Source organism: Stegostoma tigrinum, chromosome 22 (assembly GCF_030684315.1).
Source record: "Stegostoma tigrinum isolate sSteTig4 chromosome 22, sSteTig4.hap1, whole genome shotgun sequence".
Taxonomy (NCBI): domain Eukaryota; kingdom Metazoa; phylum Chordata; class Chondrichthyes; order Orectolobiformes; family Stegostomatidae; genus Stegostoma; species Stegostoma tigrinum.
The window spans coordinates 51,023,760-51,049,146 of record NC_081375.1 but is presented as its reverse complement, the minus strand read 5'-3'; the positions used below and the strand labels follow the sequence as shown (position 1 = coordinate 51,049,146).

Below are 25,387 nucleotides of genomic sequence, written 5' to 3'. Positions count from 1 at the left end.
ATACTGTTAAGGAAAATATGAAAATGACAACCATGTTGTTAATTACATTCACAGTTGAGAAAGAGGTCAGCACAGCAGAAATATCATGAAAATGAACATTGAACTGGGGACCCGGACTTGACAAAATAAATGTCAGCATAATAGCACTCAAAAAGAAAATCATAACAGAAACTTATGTTTATCTGCAATTTTTAATACAGTACAGTATTCAAAGATGCTTCACAGAGGTATTATAAATAAAAATATTGACATTGAGTCATGTAAGGAAATATTAGGACAGATAAACGTAGGTTTTAAGAAGCATTTTAAACCAGGAGCCAATGTGGTTCAATGATCACAGGGCAGCAGGTTGTTGGGCGACTAGGTTTATGGAAGGAGGATCCTGGCATCTGTAGGAATCTGCACGTCTGGAGGCTACAAAAGCATAGATGAGCGTTTTATCAGCATATGAGCTAAGGCAGGGGAGGAACTGGGCAATTTATAGATTTACGTAACCTTTTATTTCAGTAAACATTACACAAATGTTAATGTAACAAAATAATACACTCAATGAAGCACAATTATTAGACCATGCATTTCGGCCTGCTTTCATGGTCATTTTTTGTGAGGTGCTCCCTCAGCATCTCAGGTTGACATGGAGGTGAGGTACTGCCTTATTTTGCTCTGTTGCCATGATAACCATGGCCTATGTCCTTGGGGTTCCTGAACCATGCTGCGAATTGGCATTTTTGGAAACCCCTGCATTGACGTCAGGATTGCCTTTGTAATGAGAGCATTATTCAGTGTTTGTGGATTCAGGACTGAGGAATGCAAGTGCTCAGAAAAGGGTCCCATCACCTTTGCCACATGAGACCTCACATTCACTCTTATGGTCACTTGTTGTAGTTGTACTCCTGGTGAGGGGGATTGCACAGTTGGCACATATCATCCATGTATCTCTGCATTGACCTCATATTTGAGACTGTGCTCTGGATGTCTGTTTGCGTTCTGTCAGTGCTGCACTCCATCTGTCTTTCCCAGGAGAACACTGTGCATTCACAGGCTGGAGAAATAGGTCACTCATGGAATAGATTGCATCTTGTTGGGCATTGGTTAGCTCACTAGACTAGACAGCTGGTTTACGATCCAGAGTGACACCAACAGTGTGGGTTCAGTTCCTGTATTGGTTAAGGTCACCATGAATGCCCTGTATGTACGCTTTCCTTGAGGTCTGTTGAATTTAGATGTTATTGAAGCATAAGAGATCCTAAGGGATTTGACACTGTAGATGTGGAAAGGTTGTTTCTCGCGAGTTTTGAGAAGATTTGTAGCTCAGGTTGAGGTTCTGGATGTGAGTTTGCTCGCTGAGCTGGAAGGCTCGTTTTCAGACATTTCATCACCATACTAGGTAACATCATCAGTGAGCCTCCGACGAAGCGCTGGTGTTATGTCCCGCTTTCTATTTATCTGGTTAGGTTTCCTTGGGTTGGTGATGTCATTTCCTGCGTTGGTGATGCCATTTCCTGTTCTTTTTCTCAGGGGATGGTAGATGGGCTCTAACTCAATGTGTTTGTTGATGGATTTCCGGTTGGAATGCCATGCTTCTAGGAATTCTCGTGCATGTCTCTGTTTGGCTTGTCCTAGGATGGATGTGTTGTCTCAATCAAAGTGGTGTCCTTCCTCATCTGTATGTAAGGATACGAGTGATAGTGGGTCATGTCGTTTTGTGGCTAGTTGATGTTCATGTATCCTGGTGGCTAGCTTTCTGCCCATTTGTCCAATGTAGTGTTTGTCACAGTTCTTGCAAGGTATTTTGTAGATGACGTTTGTTTTATTTGTTGTCTGTATAGGGTCTTTTAAGTTCATTAGCTGCTGTTTTAGTGTGTTGATGGGTTTGTGGGCTACCCTGATGCCAAGAGGTCCGAGTAGTCTGGCAGTCATTTTGGAAATGTCTTTGATGGAGGGGAGAGTGGTTATGGGTTCTGAGCCCATTTTGTCTGTTTGTTTGGGTTTGTTGCTGAGGAATCGGGGAACTCTGTTCATTGGGTATCCATTCTTTTTGAATACGCTGTATAGGTGATTTTCTTCTGCTCTGCGTAGTTCCTCTGTGCTGCAGTGTGTGGTGGCTCGTTGGAATAATGTTCTAATGCAGCTTCGTTTGTGGGTGTTGGGATGGTTGCTCCTGTAGTTCAGTATTTGGTCCGGATGTGTTGTTTTCCTGTAGACGCTGGTTTGAAGTTCCCCATTGGCTGTTCGCTCTACTGTGACATCTAGGAATGGCAGTTTGTTGTAGTTTTCCTCCTCTTTTGTGAATGTTATGCCAGTAAGGGTATTATTGATGGTCTTGAAGTTTTCCTCTAATTTGTTTTGTTTAGTGATGACAAAGGTGTCATCCACGTAGCGGACCCAAAGTTTGGGTTGGATGATCCTAGATGTCACAGTAGAGCGAACAGCCAATGGGGAATTTCAAACCAGCGTCTACAGGAAAACAACACATACGGACCAAATAGTGAACTACAGGAGCAACCATCCCAACACCCACAAACGAAGCTGCATTAGAACATTATTCCAACGAGCCACCACACACTGCAACACAGAGGAACTATGCAGAGCAGAAGAAAATCACCTATACAGTGCATTCAAAAAGAATGGGTACCCAATGAACACAGTCCGCCGATTCCTCAGCAATAAACCCAAACAAACAGACAAAACGGGCTCAGAAACCATAACCGCTCTCCCCTCCATCAAAGACATTTCCGAAATGACTGCCAGACTACTCGGACCTCTTGGCATCAGGGTAGCCCACAAACCCACCAACACACTGAAACAGCAGCTAATGAACTTAAAAGACCCTATACAGACAACAAATAAAACAAACGTCATCTACAAAATACCTTGCAAGAACTGTGACAAACACTACATTGGACAAACTGGCAGAAAGCTAGCCACCAGGATACATGAACATCAACTAGCCACAAAATGACATGACCAACTATCACTCGTATCCTTACATACAGATGAGGAAGGACACCACTTTGATTGGGACAACACATCCATCCTAGGACAAGCTAAACAGAGACACGCACGAGAATTCCTAGAAGCATGGCATTCCAACCGGAACTCCATCAACAAACACGTTGATTTGGAGCCAATCTACCATCCCCTGAGAAAAAGAACAGGAAATGACATCACCAACACAGGAAATGACATCACCAACCCAAGGAAACCTAACCAGATAAATAGAAAGCGGGACATAACACCAGCGCTTTGTCGCAGGCTCACTGATGATGTTACCTAGTATGGTGATGAAATGTCTGAAAACGAACCTTCCAGCTCAGTGAGCAAACTCACATCCAGGTTGTTTCTCCTTGCAAGAGAGTCTAGGACCAGTGGGCATAGTCTGAGTAAGTGGTTACTCAGTTAGGACACAGATTAGGAGGAATTTCTTCCCTGACGGTACTGAATATGTGGATTTTTTTTGACCACAGAAGGCCATAGACGCTGGTTCATTAAAAATTATTCAAGACTGAGTTTGATTTTACTTTGGTGAATGAATCGAGCGGTCTGGGGAATAAGGCAAGAAAATGGAGTTGAAGATTATAAGATCACCCGTGATCTCATTAAATGGCAGAGCAGACTTGTTGGCCCAAGTGGCCTGTGTGTACTACAATTTTTTTTTAGTTATATTTAATCTTTCAGTGCCTCCTTACAGCTTCTTTGTGTCCACTTTTAAGCTTGTATTTACACCCTGCATGTATCATCAGTAACTTAGATACATTACACTCTTGCCTTTCCATCTATTTTATTAATATAAATTGTAAGTAGCTGATGTCCTGATTGAAGGCAGAAAGTGCATTGAGAAGAATGAGAAATAATAGTTTTCCTTTGACGCAGTCACAGGTGATGTTATTAGTGACTTTGAATAGTGGTAGGGGCAGAAATCTGATTATAGGGTTTTGCACATAGAATTCTTGGACACAGATAGGGAGACTTTTTTAATTCTTATGAGATGCAGTTATTATTAGCTAAGCCAGCATTGCATAGAATTATAGAAAATAGGAGCAGAGAGTGGCCATTCAGCCCCTCAAACCTGTTCTGCCATTCGGTATGATCATGGCTGATCAGCCAATTCACTACCCTGTTCTTGTTTTCCTTTTATACCTTTAGCCCCGAGAGCTGTATTTAATTCCTTCTTGAAGCTACACAAGTGTTTTGGCCTTGACTGCCTTCTGTGGTAGCGAATACCACAGGCTCACCACTCCCAGTTGAAGAAATTTCTCCTGATCTTAGCCTTAAATGGTTGACCCTGTATCCATTCACTACTCATTCCTAGTTGCCCTTGAGGAAATGAGCCATCTTCTTGAACCACTATAGTTGGTGTGCTGTAGGAAGATCACGGTTCCATTAGGGAGGGAGTTCCAGGTCTTTGACCCAGCAACACTGAAGGAAAGGTTAGTAGATTGCAGGGAAATGTGAAGGTGGTGGACTTCCCATGTATCTGTATCTTTGTCCTTCTAGATGGTTTGGAAGGTGCTATTGTAGGAACCTTGCTGAATTCTGTAGTGCATCTTGTAGATAACAGCAGCAGTGTGCATCAGTGTTGGTGGTTGGTACAATGAATGATACATAAATGGTCATGTAGACTGCTTTGCCTTTGGTGTCAAGCTTTTTGAGTGTTTGTTGGAGCTGGACTTAGCCAGATAAGTGGGGAATATTCCAACATACACCTGAATCTGCGTTTTGTGGATGTGGGCAAATTTTGGTCAGTAAGGAGGTGAATTACTTGCAGGATTCCCGAGCATCTGACCTGCTGTTGTAGCTGTAGTATTTATATGGCTAGCCTGGTTCAGTTTCTGGTCAATAGTAACCCCCAGGGTGTTGATAATGTGAGATTCAGTAATGATAATGCCACTGGGCGATGGTTGGATTGTGTCTTGTTAAGAAATGTCTTTGCCATGTTGTTTGAATATTACTTGTCAAATTGCAGATGGCGCTTTTGTTTGTAAGGATGGAAAGTTTGTTTCTTTTTGAGAAGAGAGATGAAAACAGTAGGACAACACCTGACGAGAGAGAACCATTAATAATATCAGTTAACTTGAGAGTTCGGGTGGGAAGCTGGTTGGAAGTGGAAACGAGGTTGAGAAAGTAAGGGGCGAGGCTCATATTCGAGATGAGCTTGGAGAATGCATGAGTACATTGGCAAGAACTTAGAGGAATATAATAATGTAGGTCTGGGGTGGGGGCAGCAACGATAGAAGTTTGATTTGAAGTCCTAGCAGACAGACAAGAAGTGGCAGAAGCAGCTGATCAGTTAGTCTTGATCTTAGTGATGAAGAAATTTTTGAGCTCCTCATGCTTGTTGGAGGTGATGGTGGAAGAGTCCGGAGGAGGATTTTAAGGCAGTCCACATTCACAAAAATAGGTAGACTTGTTTTTGCCTTCCAATAGTTCTTGGAATAGTGAAAGATAAGAGCAGAAGCTCATATTTCATCATGTGGTCAAGCCAAATCTGGCCGTGAATGACTAAACCAATTGCCCTCCAGATCTGCATCACGTGAACTTAAGGGGACAGAGTTGTTGGCTACACTACAGGAGAATGGTGAAACACTGTAATGATTTAAATGGAGATGAGGGCATTGAAAGTGAACGTGTGCAGTTGAGCAGATTGTCACATGTAGCAGATGGCCAAACTAGATAATTGGGATTCAGTGAATGCATTTGTAAGGGAGTTGGGAAAAAGATTTTTGTTTGAAGAGGCAGATGTAGATGGATATGGGGTTTGGAAGGACATGTGGGATATGAGTGGAGAGCGGTGCAAAATTAGATATGATTTATTTGACAATTAATATGATAGTGAAGCCATGGAAGATGGTCAGATCAAGGAAGTGGCTGTGGATGCGAGAGAGGTAGTGGTTCAGGGAGGATAGCTAGGTAGTGAATTCAAGGAACAAAAACATGTTGATTGTGGTGGAGGTTGAAGCCATCAAGATTGAGAAGTTTCTCAGAGCAGAAGGCTGAGAGAGAAAACAAATGAAGGCAGCTTGTTAAGAAACCAGATGTGGTACTTGGATGAGAAGGAGAGAACAAAGTTTTAAATGAGAGATGTGGAATAAGGTGAGGTTTAAAATGACGGTAAAAGTGCCAGAGGAGCAAGAGGACATACCATAGTGACATTTGCTTATAAGAGCTGCACCACTGCAACAATAGAGACATGCCTAATGAGGGAGACTTCGACTGGGTTGGGGGAGCAGTAGTGTCTGTCAAGCCATGATGTTGTTACTGTTTGCTACAGTAGGCTCAAGAATTGTAAGGATTTAGTTTGTTTCTGAACAAGCATTCTGGAGGGCAAGTGCAGAGTATCTGTAGTAACTGGGCCACCAACATGATCATGAATATGCATTGCACAGAGAGAAAGTTGATAATTTCAGCCCCAGTTGGGAAAATGAGTTGGATAGTTAGTAATTGAGTAGGATGGACAAAGACAGCCAGCATGGATGCTTGCCATACCTGAGTGTATTTTTATTAAGAAGTTAGTTTAAACTAATGGACTGGGGAATGTCTACGAATGTTACCTAATAAGACTTAACAGAAGGCATGTGATAAAGCCATTCCTAAGAATCTTAAAGTTGAAGTTCATGGAATTGAAGAGAGATTGTTGGCCTTAGTAGAAAATTGGCTGAAAGGCAGAAAAGTGTAAATGAGATCAATTTTGCAGAATATGCATCTCAACTACTTCTAGCTTTCATTATGATGTAGGTGATGGGATCGAAAGTCATATGCCCAGATCTGCTGTTAACACAATATTAGATAGCATTGTAAGCTGCGTAGGTGCAAGAATAAACATGAATGAGACATTGTAGGAATGGGCACAATGGTGGCAAATGAATTTCAGTGCAGGCAAATATGAAATCATCCACAATGGTCTCAATGAGGATTGAACAGGTTACTTTCTTGAATGGTGAAAGTTTAGAATCCAGTTTCATATATCATGAAAATGTAATGAAAAGGAATAGAGAATAGTCAGGAAGACTGATGGACTCCTGACCTTTACATTTAGAACATAAGAATACAGGGGCCTAGGAGCTGCAGCTATTCAAAATCCTGGCTAGCCAACACCTGGAATTACTGTGAGCAGTAATAAGCCAGACTGAGAAAAGAGATTGGCCTTTTGAAGGTTTATCAAAATGACACAGGGTCTTCAAAGGTTAAATTATGATGTGAAGTTACGCAAGTGGGGAGATGTGTTCTGTGTAATTTGAAAGTCTAAAGAATGATTTGACTGGAGTTTGCAAGATATTAAGGAGAACATATATTGGTTGAGAAAAATTCTTCTTGCTTTTTGAAAAGTTATGCTGGTAGAAAAACTCCTTCCTGATGTTACATTTCATATGTGTTACTTAGTTGTGGATTCTGCACCAGTAGAAATAAGTTTTCAATACAGTATCTCCTTTAAAACCCCTTGTAATTATAGCCACTTCAATTAGGTCATGCCTCAGCTATCAAAACTCAAGAGAATGCAAAACAAGTTTCTGCAATCTGTTCTCATAAAGTATTCATTATTGTCTTGGTATCATAGTCATGAATCTAGCTTTCATGGCTAAATCTCAAGAGCTGTTTGGGCTTTGGTTTAAAGTTATAACTGAAGAACAGCATGGCTGACAATGCAGCATTCTGTCGGTACTACACTGGATCTTCTGTCCAGCAGAATGTTGAACTGACAGACTGCTGACTGAGATAACAAAGTGTCGGGGTGGATGAACACAGCAGGCCAAGCAGCATCTTAGGAGCACAAAAGCTGACGCTTTGCGCCTGGACCCTTCATCAGAAAAGGCTGCTTGGCCTGCTGTATTCATCCAGCTCGACACTTTGTTATCTCGGATTCCCCAACATCTGTAGTTCCCATTATCTCAGGCTACTGACTGAGAATGTAATACCACTAGAATCAGACTTATAGACAGTGACTCAGCTTGGCATCAGTAGCTCCACTGTGGATGTGGCTTTAAACCATTCCCAGGTGCTAAGCCTGCTTTACTTTCTACTGTCTTTGAGTGACAGCTGGAAGTATTTTTGGACTGAACTTTTGAAAAGCATTAATCAGCTAGTAACATGGTGAAATCGATAAATGACAGCGTTTTCAGGGAACAGGAATTTGCTGAAGACTTAAGCCACTTATTCTTTGTACTGCTTAACCTCTCAAATAATGGCAGACACCAATCTCATTACTCCTAACTTTCAGGGATACCTTGAGGGGAGGTAATCAGGCATCATTCATTACATTCCCCTGGATAAACCACTCACTTGTTGTCAGTTGTTGGCTTTTTATGTAAAAGGATTTGTTTTCTCTCATGCCTTTTTATTTGCAGTATTCTCAGTTGAATCGTTGACTGATATCAGAGGATCTTATTTTTCTGTCTGAGTAATTGAGTAGATGCATGTTCCTACTTTTGCAACAATGGAGTTTTAAAGTTGGGAAGGGTAGAGAATCCACCAGGAATCTATCCATCTTTCTATCACCCTCTATCTTCCCTGTGATTGAGTCAAGCAGGCCTGTTGAGAGCCTTCAGTGACCCTCCTAAAGATCTCATTTGTTGATGCTGGTGTTCATCTGGACTGTGGAGATTGCTTATGTGGCCTTTTAAAGGGAGTCCCTCATTCACAGACACATTATGCTTGGTTTTAGGACTCTGGGTCAGAAGGACTGGCAGGAACAGCTCACAGGAAGCCATGCCCATGCGTTTTCTGTTGATCCCCACATTTCACCTCCCTCTCCAACTGATGCAAAAATCCCTGAGCATCCCCTCCCAACATAACTGCCTTCAAGCACATGAGATTGGATCCATTACTGATCCTCTGGGGAAGTCGCAATGAAGCTAAAGCAGTGGCTACTATTAGAGGTAGGACTCCAGTATTCCTGGGCTCTGGAGCACTCTAAAGTGAGATTCTCCTCCACCAGGGTTTTAATGTTGTAAGGATACATGATGGTGTCCAGGTAAGTGTAAGTGAATATAGGAGGTATGGTTAGTGAGTTTGCAGATGACACCAGTATTGGTAGTGCGGTGTACAGGGAAGAAGATTAGCTCAGAGTACGACAGGGCCCTGATCAGATAGCCTGATGGACCGAGGAGTGGCTGTTGGAGTTTAGATAAATGTGAGGTGTTGTACTTTGGAAAGGCAAATCAGGGCAGAACTTCTAGATTTAATGGTAGATCCTGGGGAGTGTTGTCAAACAAAGAGACCTTGGAGTGCAAGATCATAATTGAAAGTGGAGTCACAGGTACTCAGGGCAGTGAAGAAGGCATTTGGTCAGTTTGCTTATATTGACCAGTGCATTGAGTAAAAGAGTTGGAGTGTTATGTTGAGGCTGCATGGTACATTGGTTAGGTTACTGTTGGAATACTGTGTTCAATTCTGGCCTCCTCATTGAAGCAAAAATGTTGTTAAACTTGAAAGAGTTCGGAAAAAGATTTAGAATGTTGCCAGGGTTGAAGGGTTTGAGCTGAAGAGGCTGGGGCTATTTTCCCTGGAGTGTTAGAGACTGAGGAGTGACATTCAGAGATTTACAAAATCATGAGGGGCAGATAGGGAATGTAGCCAAAGTCTTTTTCCCAAAGTATAGGAGTCAAAATGAGAGGGCATAGGTTTAAGGTGAGAGAGGAAAAATTTAAAAGGGACCTTACGGACAACATTTCGTGTAGAGAGTGGTGCATATAAGGAATGAGCTGCAAGAGGAAGTCATGGAGGCTGGTACAATTACTACATTTAAAAGATACTTGGATGGGTATATGAACGAAACGGTTTAGAGAGCACGCTGGCAGATAGGATGAGATTAATTTAGGATGTCTGGCTAGCATAGACGAGTTGGACCAAAGGGTGTGGTACCATGCTGTACAACTCTAAGACTCTAAGTGGCTGACTGTCTCAGTCTTGTGTGAGCCTTCAACAGTGATGGAAAACTTTCAAATTTATATTTACTTTTGCATTGATGTGCTGGACTGCCCTATTGTTGATAACAAGGTGTAGATCCGGATGAACACAGCAGGCCAAGCAGCATCTTAGGATCACAAAAGCTGACGTTTCGGGCCTAGACCCTTCATCAGAAATAGGGGAGGGAAAAAGGGTTCTGAAATAAATAGAGAGAGAGGGGGAGGCCGATCGAAAATGGATAAAGGAGAAGGTAGGTGGAGAGGAAACAGACAAGTTAAAGAGGCGGGGATGGAGCCAGTAAAGGTGAGTGTTGGTGGGGAAGTAGGGAGGAGATAGGTCAGTCCGGGTAGGACGGACAGGTCAAAGGAGTGGGGTGAGGTTAGTAGGTAGGAGATGGCGGTGGTGCTTGAGGAGGGGATAGCTGAGACGAAGAACGGGTTAGGGAGGTGTGAATGAGCTGGGCTGGTTTTGGGATGCGGTAGGGGGAGGGGAGATTTTGAAGCTTGTGAAATCCACATTGATACCACTGGGCTGCCGGGTTCCCAAGCGGAATATGAGTTGCTGTTTCTGCAACCTTCGGGTGGCATCATTGTGGCACTGCAGGAGGCCCAGCATGGACATGTTGTCTGAGGAATGGGAGGGAGATTTGAAATAGTTTGCGACTGGGAGGTGCAGTTGTTTATTACGAACCAAACATAGGTGTTCTGCCAAGCCGTCCCCAAGCCTCTGCTTGGTTTCCCCGATGTAGAGGAGGCCACAACGAGTACAGCGGATGCAGTATACCACATTGGCAGATGTGCAGGTGAACATCTGCTTGATGTGGAAAGTCCTCTTGGGGCCTGGGATGGGGGTGAGGGAGGAGGTGTGGGGCAAGTGTAGCGCTTCCTGCGGTTGCAGGGAAAAGTACCAGGTGTGGTGGGGTTGGAGGGTAGTGTGGAGCGGACAAGGGAGTCACGGAGAGAGTGGTCCCTCTGGAAAGCAGACAAGAGTGGGGAGGGAAAAATTTCTTTGGTGGTGGGGCCACATTTCAGAGAAACCAAGCAGAGGCTTGGGGACCGCTTTTGCAGAATACCTATGCTCAATTCGTAATAAACAACTGCACCTCCCAGTCGTGAACCATTTCAACTCCCCCTCCCATTCTTCAGACAACATGCCCATCATGGGCCTCCTGCAGTGCCACAGTGATGCCACCTGAAAGTTGCAGAAACAGCAACTCATATTCTGCTTGGAAACCCTGCAGCCCAATAGTATCAATATGGATTTCACAAGCTTCAAAATCTCCCCTCCCCCTACCGCATCCCAAAACCAGCCCAGCTCGTTCACGCCTCCCTAACCTGTTCTTTGTCTCAGCTATCCACTCCTCCCACCTCAAGCCCCACCCCCATTTCCTTCCTACTAACCTCATCCCTTCCCCGTGACCTATGTCCCTACCTCCCCACCTATGCTCTCCTTTACTGGCTCCATCCCCGCTTCTTTAACTTGTCCATCTCCTGTCCATCTAGCTTCTCCTCTATCCATCTTCGATCCACCTCCCCCTTCTCCCTATTTATTTCAGAACCCTTTTCCTCTTCCCTCATTTCTGATGAAGGGTCTAGGCCCGAAACGTCAGCTTTTGTGCTCCTAAGATGCTGCTTGGCCTTCTGTGTTCATCCAGCTCTACACCTTGTTATCTCGGATTCTCCAGCATCTGCAGTTCCTATTATCTCTGCCCTATTGTTGAGTATGTTTGTGGAGCCTCCTCCTTCTGTTAATTATTCAATCGTACACTACCATTTACAAATGGATTTTGTCGGACTGCAGAACTCAGCTCTGATTTGTTCATTCTGGCCAGTTCTAAAGAAGGATCACTGGACCTGGATTGTTAACTCTGATTTCTCTCTACAGAATTTGGGGCCATATGGTGCCTCAGTAGTCAGCACTGCTGCCTGACAGCGCCAGGGACCCAGATTCGAATCCACCCTCGGGCGATGTCTGTGTGGTGTTTGCACATTCTCGCCATGCTCCGGTTTCCACCCACACACCACAGATGTGCAGGCTAGGTAGATTGGCCATGCTAAATCACCTGTCATGTTCAGGAATGCCTATAGTAGAGGGATGGTTCTGGTTGGGATGCTCTGAGGATTGGTGTGGACTTGTTGGGCCGAAGAGCCTCTTTCCACACCATAGGGATTGTGTGAGATGCTACCAGATTTACTGAATGTTTTCAGCAATTTGTGTTTTTGTTCATTATGGGGCTGTTTAACCTGTCTGTTGCATGCTGCTTTCACTTTTTGGCACACACTTTTTGGTTGATACCTCATTTTAAGATATGCCTGGTGCTGCTCCTGGTATGCTCCCAGCACTCTTCCTTCAAGCAGAGAAAAAAATGTAAAGTACTTATCTAAAAGCTTAGAAAAATCTGAGTGTTGTCCTGGATTTCGATTGCTTATGGTTTGTTTTCTCCAGGAGCTGAGTAAAAACTTTGTGTAGCTTTGCATCAAAATAGTACAGTGTAGAAGACCTCTGTGGCACCCTATTTCCATATTTAAAATCAAGTGCTACAGATTCTGCGTATACAGCTCCCCTGTGCTGCACAAGGCTGTTGATTATGTTCCCTTCAATATTTCTGTTAAGCAATGTTCATGTGCCTTGTTTCAGAGAGCTTATAAAAAGATCTTTGGTATTTGGAATTGGGAAGTGTAAGTGTATTTATTGGTTGAAAGCTTTGCCTCACTACTGTTTGTCATTAACCTAGTTCTGAGTTGGATTGGGGCTGCGTTTTTGCTCAGTCAGTAGTTCAGAGTCTAAACAGCAATGCATCTTTCCACAGATATCTGGTGACATGTTCTTTGCGGATGTTGCTCAAGACATTCTGCTCTATGTCTCCCGAGATCTGAGTGACCAGGTAAGTCATTATTTACCGTTTGAGTGCCACTTGCTGGAGACTGTATCATGAATGTAATGTTTTATTGCGTCGATGTCTTCTTGCATGTTCTGTACAAAAGTGGAGGTTTGTTTTATAATGCTTTTGTTTCTGAAAGTCATGACACTCCTGGGCCCATGTGCAGGCTCTCCGTAATTTCCTTCTAAACCTTGAGTTCATTCAAAACTCTGCTCTCTGTGTTCTAATTTGAATCTATTCCTGATTACTGTCACAATTTGTTCACCGACCTTTCTTTTCCTGTTAAACAATGTATCAGTTTTCTTTCACACTCTTGCTGTCTCTATCTTCCATTCATGCTCGCCCTCAAGTGTTTTCTCATTGCATCTCATGCTCCCTTTTGCAGTATCTTATACTCGTTCTTGCTGTCCCTCTCACACTTCCTCTTGTTTGGCTTCTTGCTTCCTCTCCTCCAACCTCTTGCTGGCAATTTCACACTCTTCCCCCTCACCTTACTGAGACTTTATACCAGCTGGGGCAAATTGAGAAATTGCTGGTGAAACTCAGCAGGTTTGATAGCATAAGTGGTATTAATGTTTTGAGTTCACTGACTCTTTTTCATACAATTCTCTGCTTAATGTTAATTCTGCTTTCTTCCCATAGATGTTGCCAGACATGCTGACTTTTGCTGGCAATTTCTGTTTTTGTTTCAGATCTTCAATATTCCCAGTTCTTTGTTTTATACCACCCTGGGAGCTGGTTTACTTACAATGCCTTGCAAAACTATAGCTTTATGGGTGAACCTTGACACTGATCATTTGAGCTATTGCCCTGCAAGGGCTTCACAGCCAATCCTGATTTCATTGTTTCCTTACATCAGTACTTACCCCTTCCTCGCAGGTGAAGAGTAAACAGGAGTACAGGATTATTTCCCTCTTCTTAATTGGAATGCGGAGGACTAAATGAAATACTTCCATCAGTGATGACATCATAGCTTGTTAGAACACATGAAAACTCATTGAGCTCTGCTACCTCTTTGAAATAACCATTAATTAGTTCCACTGTCCTTTCCCAATCTCCCTGCAACTTCTACCCCCTTCAAGTATTTTACACAACTTCCTTTCAAAGATATTGGTGTTGAATCAATTCCATCACATTTTCAGGCAGTCTCTTCCAGGTTATCACAATCTACAATCCCTAATGGCTGATGGCATCTCTCCCCCCTGGTGTCATAACTGACTTCTGACTGAATGTAAATGCTTGATTTTATATCCTATGCCACTGCCACAGTTGAGATGAGGAAATGGATTCAAATGAAAGACTGGAAGAGACCTGGCACTGTGACACAGTTTGGAGGAGTGCATTTAAACACTGAACCATTTCTGTAGGGACATTAGTTACAGGTGCATTTCAGTGCTAAAATATTTCAAGGCACTTCTAATAAGTATTAACAAATAAATTTGCCATTGAGTCACATAAGATATTTGGTTTTAAAGCATGTTTTCAAAACAGAGGTAGAGTGGCAATGGGTTTTAGTGAGAGATTTCCAGAGCTTCGGACCTTCACAGCTGAGTCATGACTGCCAATGATGGACCATTTAAAATTGGCTTAAGAGTTCAGAATTAGCAGAGCATTGACATCCTTGTATCTTGGAGAACTGGTATATTGCAGAAGTTATAGAGAGGGGAAAAAAAAACGAGATGTGAAGATTTGGAAACAATGAGAATTTTAAAATCTAGGCATTGCTAATCTGGGAACCAGTCTAAGTCACCGAGTGCAGGGGCAGATAACCAAGTTACACATTGGGACTAGATGTGAGTTGTGATGACAAGGGCAGCGAAATTTTTAAAGATATCAAGTTTACAGAGGCTGGACTATGGAATTCTGACCAAGAGAAGATTGTAATAGTTAAATTTAGAGGTAACAAGAGTACAGATGAGGGTTTCATCAGCAGATGAGCTGAAGCAGTCCTGAGACAGTGGATTTCACAAGTGCAACTTCGTGGCTTTAGAGATAGCATGATGGGTATCTAGCTCAAACTCTGCCAGAGGTCATTTATGGAACTAACGGATGTGACCATTCTGGTTCAGTCTCGAGAGAGTTGTCAGGAAGAAGGATAGGATCACTGGTTAGGGAATGTAAATCATTGTGGGACTGCAAACAGTGGGTTTGGTCACCCCAGTATTTAATAGGAGAAAATCTCTGTTTTGTACTGGATGTTGCATGAGCAGTTAGAGCATTTAGCAATAGTTGGGGAGTTGAGAGCTGATAGTTTGGGTGGAATTGAGTGTCGTCAGCCTCTGTATGGAAGCTATCACTCTGTTTTCAGATGATGTCACTGAGCGCAAGAAGCATGAAGAGAGTGAGATTAAATCTTTCAGAATCATCAAATGGAGAGTTGTAGGTTTGAAAATATCCATTGCATGTGATTCTTTGATTATGACTTGTTGCGTAAGAATTGAATCAGATAAGTGCACCATCACCTGGATGGACAGCAGTGGAGAGGCATTGGAGGAGGATGGTGCAATGAACAATGTTAAAGGCTTCAGGCTGGTAGAGACAAAGGGCTTGTTGGCACCCATTCCACATACCATGGACTGAACCCTGTTCTGTTGTGTGTCAGCATAGCTTTTCCATTGGTTACACGTTCCAGCCCATAATTTGAGTAACAATCTATGTTGATATTTCATTGTGGTGCCACATTGTGAACAATTTTGTCTTTGGACTTGGAATGGGACCCTGCTTACTTACTTCAGATGCAGGGACCCTGGCTTCGGAGCCGTAGTTGCCACAGATGACTTGGTGAGTCCTTAAATGGCTAACAGCATTTACTCCAGTTACTGGAACCTAATGTGTCAGCAGACAAAGGGAGAAGAAATGTTGAAGGCAGTTAAAATATTATGACATGCGATTTTTCAGATTTGATTCTGCAAACAAGGTCTTGGTGAAAAAAGATTTGATCTATAATTAGGGGGACAGTCTTGGTTAAGTGGGGCGCTTTAGCCTCTAAATCAGAAGGTTATGAATTCCGGACCCATTTCAGAGCCTAGTAAGTGGTAATATTTCCACTTATTCAGATGTTTCTTCTCCCTTTGCCTATAGTCAGAGCATGGTTTTAGCAGTCAGAGTGAGTGCTGTAATCCGTTTACTGCCTCACCAAGGCAACGAGCCATAGAATCATGCAGACGAGAACAGACTCTTCGGTCTGACCAGTCCATGCTGATCATGATCCCAAACTAAACCAGCCCCACCTGCTTGCGCTAGGCCCATATCCCTCCAAACACTACTTATTCATGTGCTTATTTAAATGTTGTAATTGTACCCGCATTCACCATTTCTTCTGGAAGTTCATTCCACACACGAACCACTCACTGTGTAAAAAAAAAAAATGCCCCTCATGTCTTTTTAAAATCTTTCTCCTATCACCTTTGAAACATGCCCCCTAGTCTTGAAATTACCTACCTGAGGGAAAAGACACTTGCCACTCATGATCTCTATAGCCCCCCCCAAGATTTTATAAACCGCTATAAGATCACCCTGCAAACTCCTCTTCAATGTGAACACTAAAACCAGGATCCCTGCACTGGCCCAAACAGTTAATATTGGCTCTATGCCCTTTAATAGGCATAAACTAGCTGTCTCAGTTGAAAGATCCCAGTAGACATTTAGACGCACAAGTGTAGACACGCGCACACAGATTGCTTCTGCCATAATTGAAAGGTGAAGACTGTAAAAATGGGGGACAGAATAAGTAAAGCCTGATTTGAAAATCACTTGAATTACTGCAACAAATCTGTTGAGCTCTGTACACGGTAGTAACAAACAGAATTAGATTGAAAATGTTGTGGTCAGCCTTAGTGTTCTGATATATGAATCCAGCCACTTTCAATCCAGTCCTTTCAAATTTCTCCTGCTGTAACTGCTTTTGCAACATTATGAAATCAGAGTTGCAAAATATGTGTGTAACCTTCTTAGCACCTAGCTGGGGAATTGATGAGACTGCATAAACAAAATGGTGAAAAGCTACCACTTGTTAAATTAAGTGTTGAGACACTGCGAGGTACAACACAACATGTGTGCTTAACAAGGAAGCAGAATTATTCCAGTGTTTTAGTACAGCCAAATATGCCATTAATTGCTGCAAAAAAACCATAGATTATTCAATTAATATGAGTTGGTCATCTATGATTTGATTGTGCTAAAATGCACAGTTCATTTTAATTTGCTAATTCATTTGTTGACAGACTGCTAATGAAACAGCAGGTGCAGACAAATTGTTTGTCAGACATGGTGATCAGAGTTCAATTTCTGTCGTTGTTCTGTGTGATAATAGTCGTATGTCATCAGTCGAATCTTCAGATTGAACGGGATGTTGAATTAATGAAGCACCAAATGTAGAATACTGAGGATGCTGGAATCGAAAGCAAAAAAGAGAAAAGTCTTGGGATAAGCAATCTTCGGGTAATTGTGCTCTTAGACAGGCTTCGGGATACACAACAACACAGAATTGCCAAGCAGAAACTGATAGCCAAGTTCCATGGCCACGAAGATAACTTCAGCCATGATCTTGGGTTCTTGTTGTGCTACATGTGACCTCACCACACTGTTCTGTATCTTTAAGACCTCCCTTTACTGTCCTGTTTTGATACTATCACCTTGATAAATTGTTATGATCTCACTACTTTAATTAGTTTGTACAGTTTTGGATTACCTATTACTTTGGCTATACCAGCAGTATGCAACTCTTTTACCTATCATGTTATTCTAGTCAATTAGTTTGTCTCCAGCATCTCCTTATTTTTAATTTTTTTATTTATCTTTCTGTCTCTTTTCGTTGGATTATAGGTCTTCCTTTGGCTTGTTATTTAGCTGTTGGCACTTTACTCACACTGTCTAACACTTGGTCACCTGCAGAGACTTATTCGACAGCCCACTCACACCATTTAGATGGTCTTTGGATCTCTGCCCCTAATCTCTCTGCCTACAAATTCTGTGTCTGTGTGCTCTTCTCTCACACATCACCTGATGAAGGGGCTGCGCTTTGAAAACTTGTGATTTCAGAACAAACTTATTGGACTATAACCTGGTGTCGTCTGACTTCTGACTTTCTTTGACCCAGTCTAACACTGACACCTCCAAATCATGTCATTATAGCACTCCTGGTGTTGAGAGGCAGCAGTGGTAGCTAAATTTCGAAGATCAAATGTTTAATGAAATCTATCTTCCCTTGGACAACAAAGAGCCAATTAATTCAAAGCTATTAAATTATTGATATGATTCTCTTTCACTTTGTTTGCCAGTGCTTTGTTTCCTTATTATTGTGCTTCAAAATGCCACACATGACTCCTGCCTGAGGTATTTCATGTTGTTTTTTGTATGACCGGAAAAATACAGTGACTAAATAATACTGAGGCAATGGCTGTTCTTGTTCAGGGTGATGACATAGAAGTCTCCTGTTGTATGTGATTGGTGATTACTCAGTAAGGTCACAAAGACTGTTGATGTTAGAAAATCTGAACATCACACTGGATCGTGAGGCAAACATTTTCAAAATTGTAATGTATTGTCAGGGTAGTGTTTGTTTTAGAACATAGAACATACAGCATTACAGCACAGTACAGGCCGTTCGGCCCTCGATGTTGTGCCAACCTGTCATACCGATCTGAAGCCCATCTAACCTACACTATTCCATGCACAGGTCATCCAATTCTGAATCCAATTTGCCACATTTCTCCTGTCCGATGCCTCCTTACTTTCTGCATGACCCTACCATGGGGAACCTTATCAAACACCTTAATTAAACCCATGTATATGACATCCACTGCTCCACCTTCATCCATGTGTTTGGTCACCTCTTCAAAGAATTCAATAAGGTTTGTGAGGCATGATCTACCCTACACAAATCCTTGCTGACTACCATGAATCAAACTGTGCCTTTCCAACTGATCATAAATCCTATCTCTCAGAGCCTTTTCCAATAATTTGCCATACCATATTCCAATAATCGGCCCTACCCTTAGTCTGGTCTTTCTTTTATTCCTCAAGGACGTGTAAAAAGCCTTGGAGTTTTCGTTGATCCTATCTGCCAAGGTTTTCTCATGCTCCCTTACAGCTCTCCTAAGCTCTCCCCTGGCTAACCTGTGTCCCTCTAGATCCTTTTCCGATCCTTGTCCTAAACCTTACGTAAGCATCCTTCTTCTTCATAACCAGTCATTCGACCTCTCTCGAGTACTAAAGGTCCCTCACTCAACTGCATCTTCCCTGCCTGCTACAGACAAACATATCAATCGCACACAGTATGCATTCCTTAAACAATCTCCACATTTCTATAGTGCTCTTCCCTGACAGCATCTGTTCCCAACTGGTGATGGGCAAGCTGTTGAAGGGAATCCTGAGAGACAGGATTTACATGTATTTAGAAGAACAAGTTTTTTTTTGCATTCATTCTTGGTGTGTGGGTATCTCTCAGCAGGATTATTATTAGCCATATCTCATTGTCTTTTCACCACCTTCGACCACACCCACCACAGATTATCTTGTCATTGTCATATTTTTACTTTGGGTCTTGTCATGCTCCAATTAGTGCTGTGCCGTGCATTTGTTAGCAATCTAAAAGCGTGCTTCAATCTTGTTGACTCTTAGCTGGTTTGAGGAAAGTTCATGAGAAAAGGCCATGAGAGAATATGCCCATTTTGTTGCTGATCTCTGCTGCTGTTCATCTTTTATATTTCAATTTTAAAATAAATGGACATTTTTATGAATGCTGTTCTGTTAAAATTCAGCGACCGATCCTTTAGAAGTTAAGTAGCATATTGCTTCAGTTTTGAGCTGCTTTGTTTCTGTCACATTGCCACACTGAAAAAATTAATATTTTAATATCTGTCTCTACTGTGGGGAAGTGATTGCCAGTCAGCCAGTCAAATATTTGTACCTCGCAATGAAGATCCCAATGCTATGATTTTCAAATCTGGTTTATGGTTCATGGAAAGCCTCAACCATATGTTCTTCCCTCGATACTGGACTATTCCAGTATCCTGTTAGTCATTCTCCCATCTTCCACTTTCTGTAAGTTTGAGGTCAACCAAAACTCTGCTGCTTGTATTCCAATTCCCATTAAGTCTTGTTCATCTATCACTAAGACAAGAGTGAATACTATGATGCAATGTTGCCAACCTGAATTGGTCATATTTCCACAGATACGTGTGACTTGCTGGGTGTTTCTAGCACTTAGTTTTATTTCAGATTTCCACCTGTCATATTTTTGCTTTTCTATTAATGTTTACCTGACACTTCAGTGCACGAGTCTGGAGATAACCTAGGGCTGGATAAGGGCTTTAGCAGCACCCGTGAGATGGGTTTTGTTGGTGTGGAGCAGTGCAGCCTTAGAAATAGAGGCAGTAGGTACTCATTTGTAGGGGATCAAGGTTGATAACCCATCTTCGATTTGAATAAGATGGCAAAGTTGCAAACAGTTGAGTTTAGCTTGAAATAGGGACTGGGAGAGGTAGATATAAGTAGTGATGATAATAAAATGTGAGGCTGGATGAACACAGCAGGCCAAGCAGCATCTCAGGAGCACAAAAGCTGACGTTTCGGGCCTAGACCCTTCATCAGACCCTCTGATGATGGGTCTAGGCCCGAAACGTCAGCTTTTGTGCTCCTGAGATGCTGCTTGGCCTGCTGTGTTCATCCAGCCTCACATTTTATTATCTTGGATTCTCCAGCATCTGCAGTTCCCAATATCTCTAAGTAGTGATAATACCTATTTTGTGGTGGGATCTAAGAACTCACTGGCTTTAGTTAGCTTGTAAATTAGATTCAAAAATTGAGTAAGTTTGGGGAAGTTAGAATTCAATGCATTGCTTATGAAATAGTTGTATGTTTTCTGCCTGTATGATTAGCTCATTCTATCTTTACAGTCTGGAGGTTTCTACAGTGCCGAAGATGCAGATTCCTACCCTACAACTGAGTCCGTTGACAAGAAAGAGGGAGCTTTCTGTGTGTGGACAGAGCAAGAAATTCGACAACTTCTCCCAGACCCAGTCCCGGGTGGCACTGAAAACATAACCATGGCAGATGTCTTTTCCTATCATTATGATGTGAAGGAGCGTGGAAATGTTAACCCAGCTCAGGTATGTGAACAAAAAGAGAAATTCTAAAAATCAGAAATTAAGAGAAAGAGCTTGCTGAAAGTAAAAATACAGCTCATTCAACAAACTCAGTTGTGAAAGTCAGCTTCATGGTTTGGCTGCAGCTTCTAATCAGAACTAACATAGTCAAAGTAAAGAAGGTGTACAGTGGTTTAGTTTTCACTTGCTGGATTAAAGATTTTGCAACTGGCAACTAGTGATAGTTATTTAGAGACTTGCACTAGTGATGCTGAGACTTCTGCCTTGGCAAATGGGGAATTAAAATTTAATTAAATAAATTTGAAATATAAAAATTAGCATCAATAGTGGTGACGATGAAATTGCTGGATTGCAGTGAGTACTCGAGCTATTCCATAAAATCCTTTAGAGAAGGAAATTTGCTGTCCTTGTCTGTTCTGACCTAAATGTGACTCCAGACCCACAGCAATATAGTTGGCTCTTCACTGACCTCTGAAGTCTACAAGCACGTCACTGATTTGTAGTTAACAAGGCAACTTGGTGTTAAAGGCACTTGGTGGTAACCAGTAATTACCAACCTTGCTGGCAGTGTTCACATTACTAGAATGAATCCTTTAATGCAATGTACTTGATAAGATAAATTGTGGCAAATAACAGACAAAAGATTTAAAGTTCCTGTTTGTGCAAGGTTACCATCTCAGATTTTATGGGACTACCTTTAATTGGGTCAGCTGTTCTTAAATCCCATGTTGATCCCATGATGTGGTTTTGTTATGTATTTATTATAATTTCTGCTCAGAGATTGCTTTTCAGTAACCTCTAGTGACAGCCTATGATTTTTGTGCATGTGCTTCTCACACATTCCCTGGTTCCAGGTCCTGCAGATTCCCTCCCCTGGCCTCATGTTCCTGCATCATGCCAAAGTGTCTCTTGTTTCTTACTCAGAGTTGATCACCTTATTTGTGTAAACTGAAGGAGGGCCCCTCCCAAAAGACTTAACGTATCTTTGCCCTTGACCACATGCTGTTTCCACCACAATGGCATTTTCTCTTATCAATGTACACTTGTAATCCAATTATAGCCTGTCAACAGTGGTAATGTAATGGAACTCAATATTGCATCTGTCTGGTCCCAAGTCTCTACTGCATCGTAAACCCTCTGCTTCCTCAATTTCCATATGTTTGGTTGTTTATCTCTAAATAATTTAAAATCAGCATTCTATGAAAATAAGGACAGATTGTGCAATTTCAAACTGGTTTTGTGTTTGTGCCCCTTAGTCCAGATTTCTGCTTAATCTAAAGTCTAAAGTGAAACCATTCATCCAAACTTTATCTGTACCCCAACATATCCATATAAAGTGCAGTGCCTATAATTGGGCACAAAAGTCTCAATTAAGGCTCAAATGTTGTTTTGTAAAGATTCACTATCACTTCCTTGCTTTTGTATTCTATCCTATCATGGCCATGATTATAATGGGGCTACTAATGTAATGAATTGGGATGTTTGTTTGTTTAGAAAGTGTTGTGTTTATACTTACTGATTGATTTGAATTTCCCACAAACGAATCAACATCACTTTTGGTATGATCCCACCTGAGTCCTGGATCTAAATCTGTTCCCAGACTGAGATTATGGTTAATAGATAGATCCTACCTTGTTTTTTGTCTTTGGTTTTAACAGGTTGCCTCCCACTGAAAATAAACACATAATATAGCAGATTGGTTTTAACAATAAAACATATTTATTATTCAAAAGAAATGAAGAAATGAAATAGAATAAACCAACCTATTTACAGTTCCTACTATTTTTATTTACATGCGATACATGTTTAAAGATTTCAAAACACGTGGTTTAAAAAAAATTGCATTGATTCCAAAAGCAACCTTTATAGAATTCACATCAGAGACAACGTCCTGTTTTATCACCTTGACTAGCTTCATTTAACAGTGACTTCAACCACTAGCATGGAGAATCTGCAACCCCACCCCCATCAAATCCAGCCTATTCCACCTCTGAACTGACTGCACTCTGTGCACTTAAATCTAACCCTGACTTTGTTATTAAGCCTGCCTGTCAGGGGGTGCTGTTGTAGTCTGGTGTACTGATCTGTACATTGCAGAGGCTCAGCGCCAACTCTCAGATACCTCCTCCTTTCTTCCCCTGGACCATGACCCCACCGTGACACATCAGGCCATTGTATCAACGACAGTAACTGACCTCATTTCATCTGGTGATATCTCTGCCACTGCTTCCAAGCTGATAGTCCCTCAGTCCCTAAGCCCCACACAGCTTACTTCTGCGTCCTTCCAAAAATCTACAAACAGGACTGTCGAAGCAGTCCCCTTGTTCCAGTCTGCTCCTGACCTCAGAACTCATCCCTTCCTTTCTTGACTCAGTCTTCTCTCCCTGGTCCAAGCCCTGTCCATGTACATCCATGATTCCTTGACGCTTTATGCCAGTTTCAAAATTTCCAGTTTGCAGGCTCCACCCATCACCTCTTTACCATGGGTGTGCAATCCCTTTACACGTCCATCCCCCACCAGGATAGTCTTAGGGCTGTCCACTTCTTCCTGTAGCAAAGGCCTGAACTGTCCCTACCCACCATCACCCCCTCTGCTTGGCCGAGCTCGTCCTCATCCTCAACAACTTCTCTTTTAATGCCTGTCATTTTCTTCAGGTCAGAGCGGAGGCCATGCATACCCCCAGGGGCCCCAGTTCATCAATTTCACTTCCAATTTCCACCCTGACTTCTACCTTGCCTTCCTCGACATCTCTGTTTACATTTCTGGAGATAGACTGGCCACTGATATCCACTATAAAACCACCGACTCCCACAGCTACCTGGACTAAACATCCTCGTACCCTGCTGCCTGTAAAGACTTCATCCCATTCTCTCAGTTCCTCCTCCTCTGTTGCATATGTTCAGATGAGGCCAACTTTGAAAAGGTAGCTCCTACAACGTCCACCTTCCTCCTCAACCGAGGATTCCCCAGCAGCTTTGTTGACAAGGCCCTTAACCGGGTCAGACCATTCTCCTGCACTTCTGCTCTGACCCCCTTTCCGCCCCCCCCCCGCAACAGCGATAGGAGTTCCCCTTGTCCTTACCTACTATTCTTACAGCATCTACATCCAGAAGATCATCAGATGCCGTTCTGCCACCTCAAGCGAGATGCCATCATCAGACACAAATTCTCCTCCCCTTCTCTTTCTAGCCTGCCTTCCTCAAGGACTGTTCCTTCTGGGACACCATGGTCCACTTTTCCTTCACTTCCAACACCTACCCCCCCCCCCCCCCCCCACAAACTCTCCCATGTCCTAGCCCCCTACTCCATGCACTAGGCCTTGTTATTACATAGCCTGTCATTACGTACTGCCTATTGTTAGTCACCGACAGTCCCGACTTACAGCTGTTCACCCTCCTAGCCTGATTCTTATCAACTCCTTTGCCTATCCAACTGCTGCTCTCTCTCTTTGGGCTCTATCCTTTACCCAATTGTTTACTCCCTACCCAATTCCCTTCCTCATGATCTGCATACTTTCTTACCTACCACCAGTTCTGAGGAAGAGTCTCTGGACCCGAATTGTTAACTCTTATTTTTTCTTCACAGATGCTGCCAGACCTGCTGAGCTTTTCCAGCAACTTCTGTTTTTGTTCTGGAGAATCTGTTACTATGTCCATAAAAATTCTTAGAAGTTAATTATGCAACCCTTTAGAGACACAACCCCAAATGCAACTAGGTCAAAATTTTAAAACATCCAACCTCAAAAACAAATGATATCAAAATGTATAAATAACACACTGTACCTCAAATTTCCTTATGTCCGTGTATTTCATTGCTTGTCACCAGATTTCTCTCAGATGCACTGTAGGAAAAGTCAGAGGAGATACAACAATAATTGAATTAACATCACAATAAAAGTAATAGCAAACGTTGAGGAATATGAAGGATAGTATACGTAAGTGGCATCTTCCAAGAATAAAGAGCATTTCATATTAAGCCGTGATCATAATCTGTTTTTTAAAAAATGCTATTCTGAGTCAGAATTGAAGATGTCAGAGGAGGGCAGCCAAGGTTGCTGCAGATGATCTACGCACTCATTAGCTCTTGCTAAGTACGTCACTCAAAGGAAATAATAGATGAAGGCAGAGTGTAGTGTGGCAGACCAAAAAATAGTCCCACATCAATTCGATCGAAGAAGCTTTTGTAATCTCATGATCATTAAAATAAAGAAGCAGAAAAAGCATTTATATAGTGCTTTTTGTAACCTTAGGTCATTTTGTTGCTTAGCAGTCTGTTCATGTTTCTAAAATGTAGTCCCTGTTATAATGTAGGATATATCACTGCCAGTATGCCCTGAGCAATGTCCCACAAGTTGCAATAGGGTAAACATTAGACAATCTGTATAGTGATGATGGATATGGGATATGTATTGACTGAGGTATCTTGCAAGGCTTCATCCACATTTCTTAAAGGAGTGTCAAGAGTATCTACAATGCCCAGTGACAGTGGAGATGG

General features: G+C 42.2%; 1 protein-coding gene across 5 annotated transcripts in view; it reads left to right on the top strand.

Moving 5' to 3' along the window:
• Positions 1 to 25,387, top strand: part of spata20 (spermatogenesis associated 20) — a 342,917-nt gene that overhangs the window by 52,143 nt on the left and 265,387 nt on the right. For all 5 annotated transcript variants that reach the window (XM_048555512.2, XM_048555515.2, XM_048555516.2 and 2 more), the window contains exons 9-10: positions 12,713 to 12,787; positions 20,683 to 20,895. In XM_048555512.2, coding sequence (XP_048411469.2) covers positions 12,713 to 12,787; positions 20,683 to 20,895 — 288 coding nt within the window. The remainder of the gene's footprint in view (positions 1 to 12,712; positions 12,788 to 20,682; positions 20,896 to 25,387) is intronic.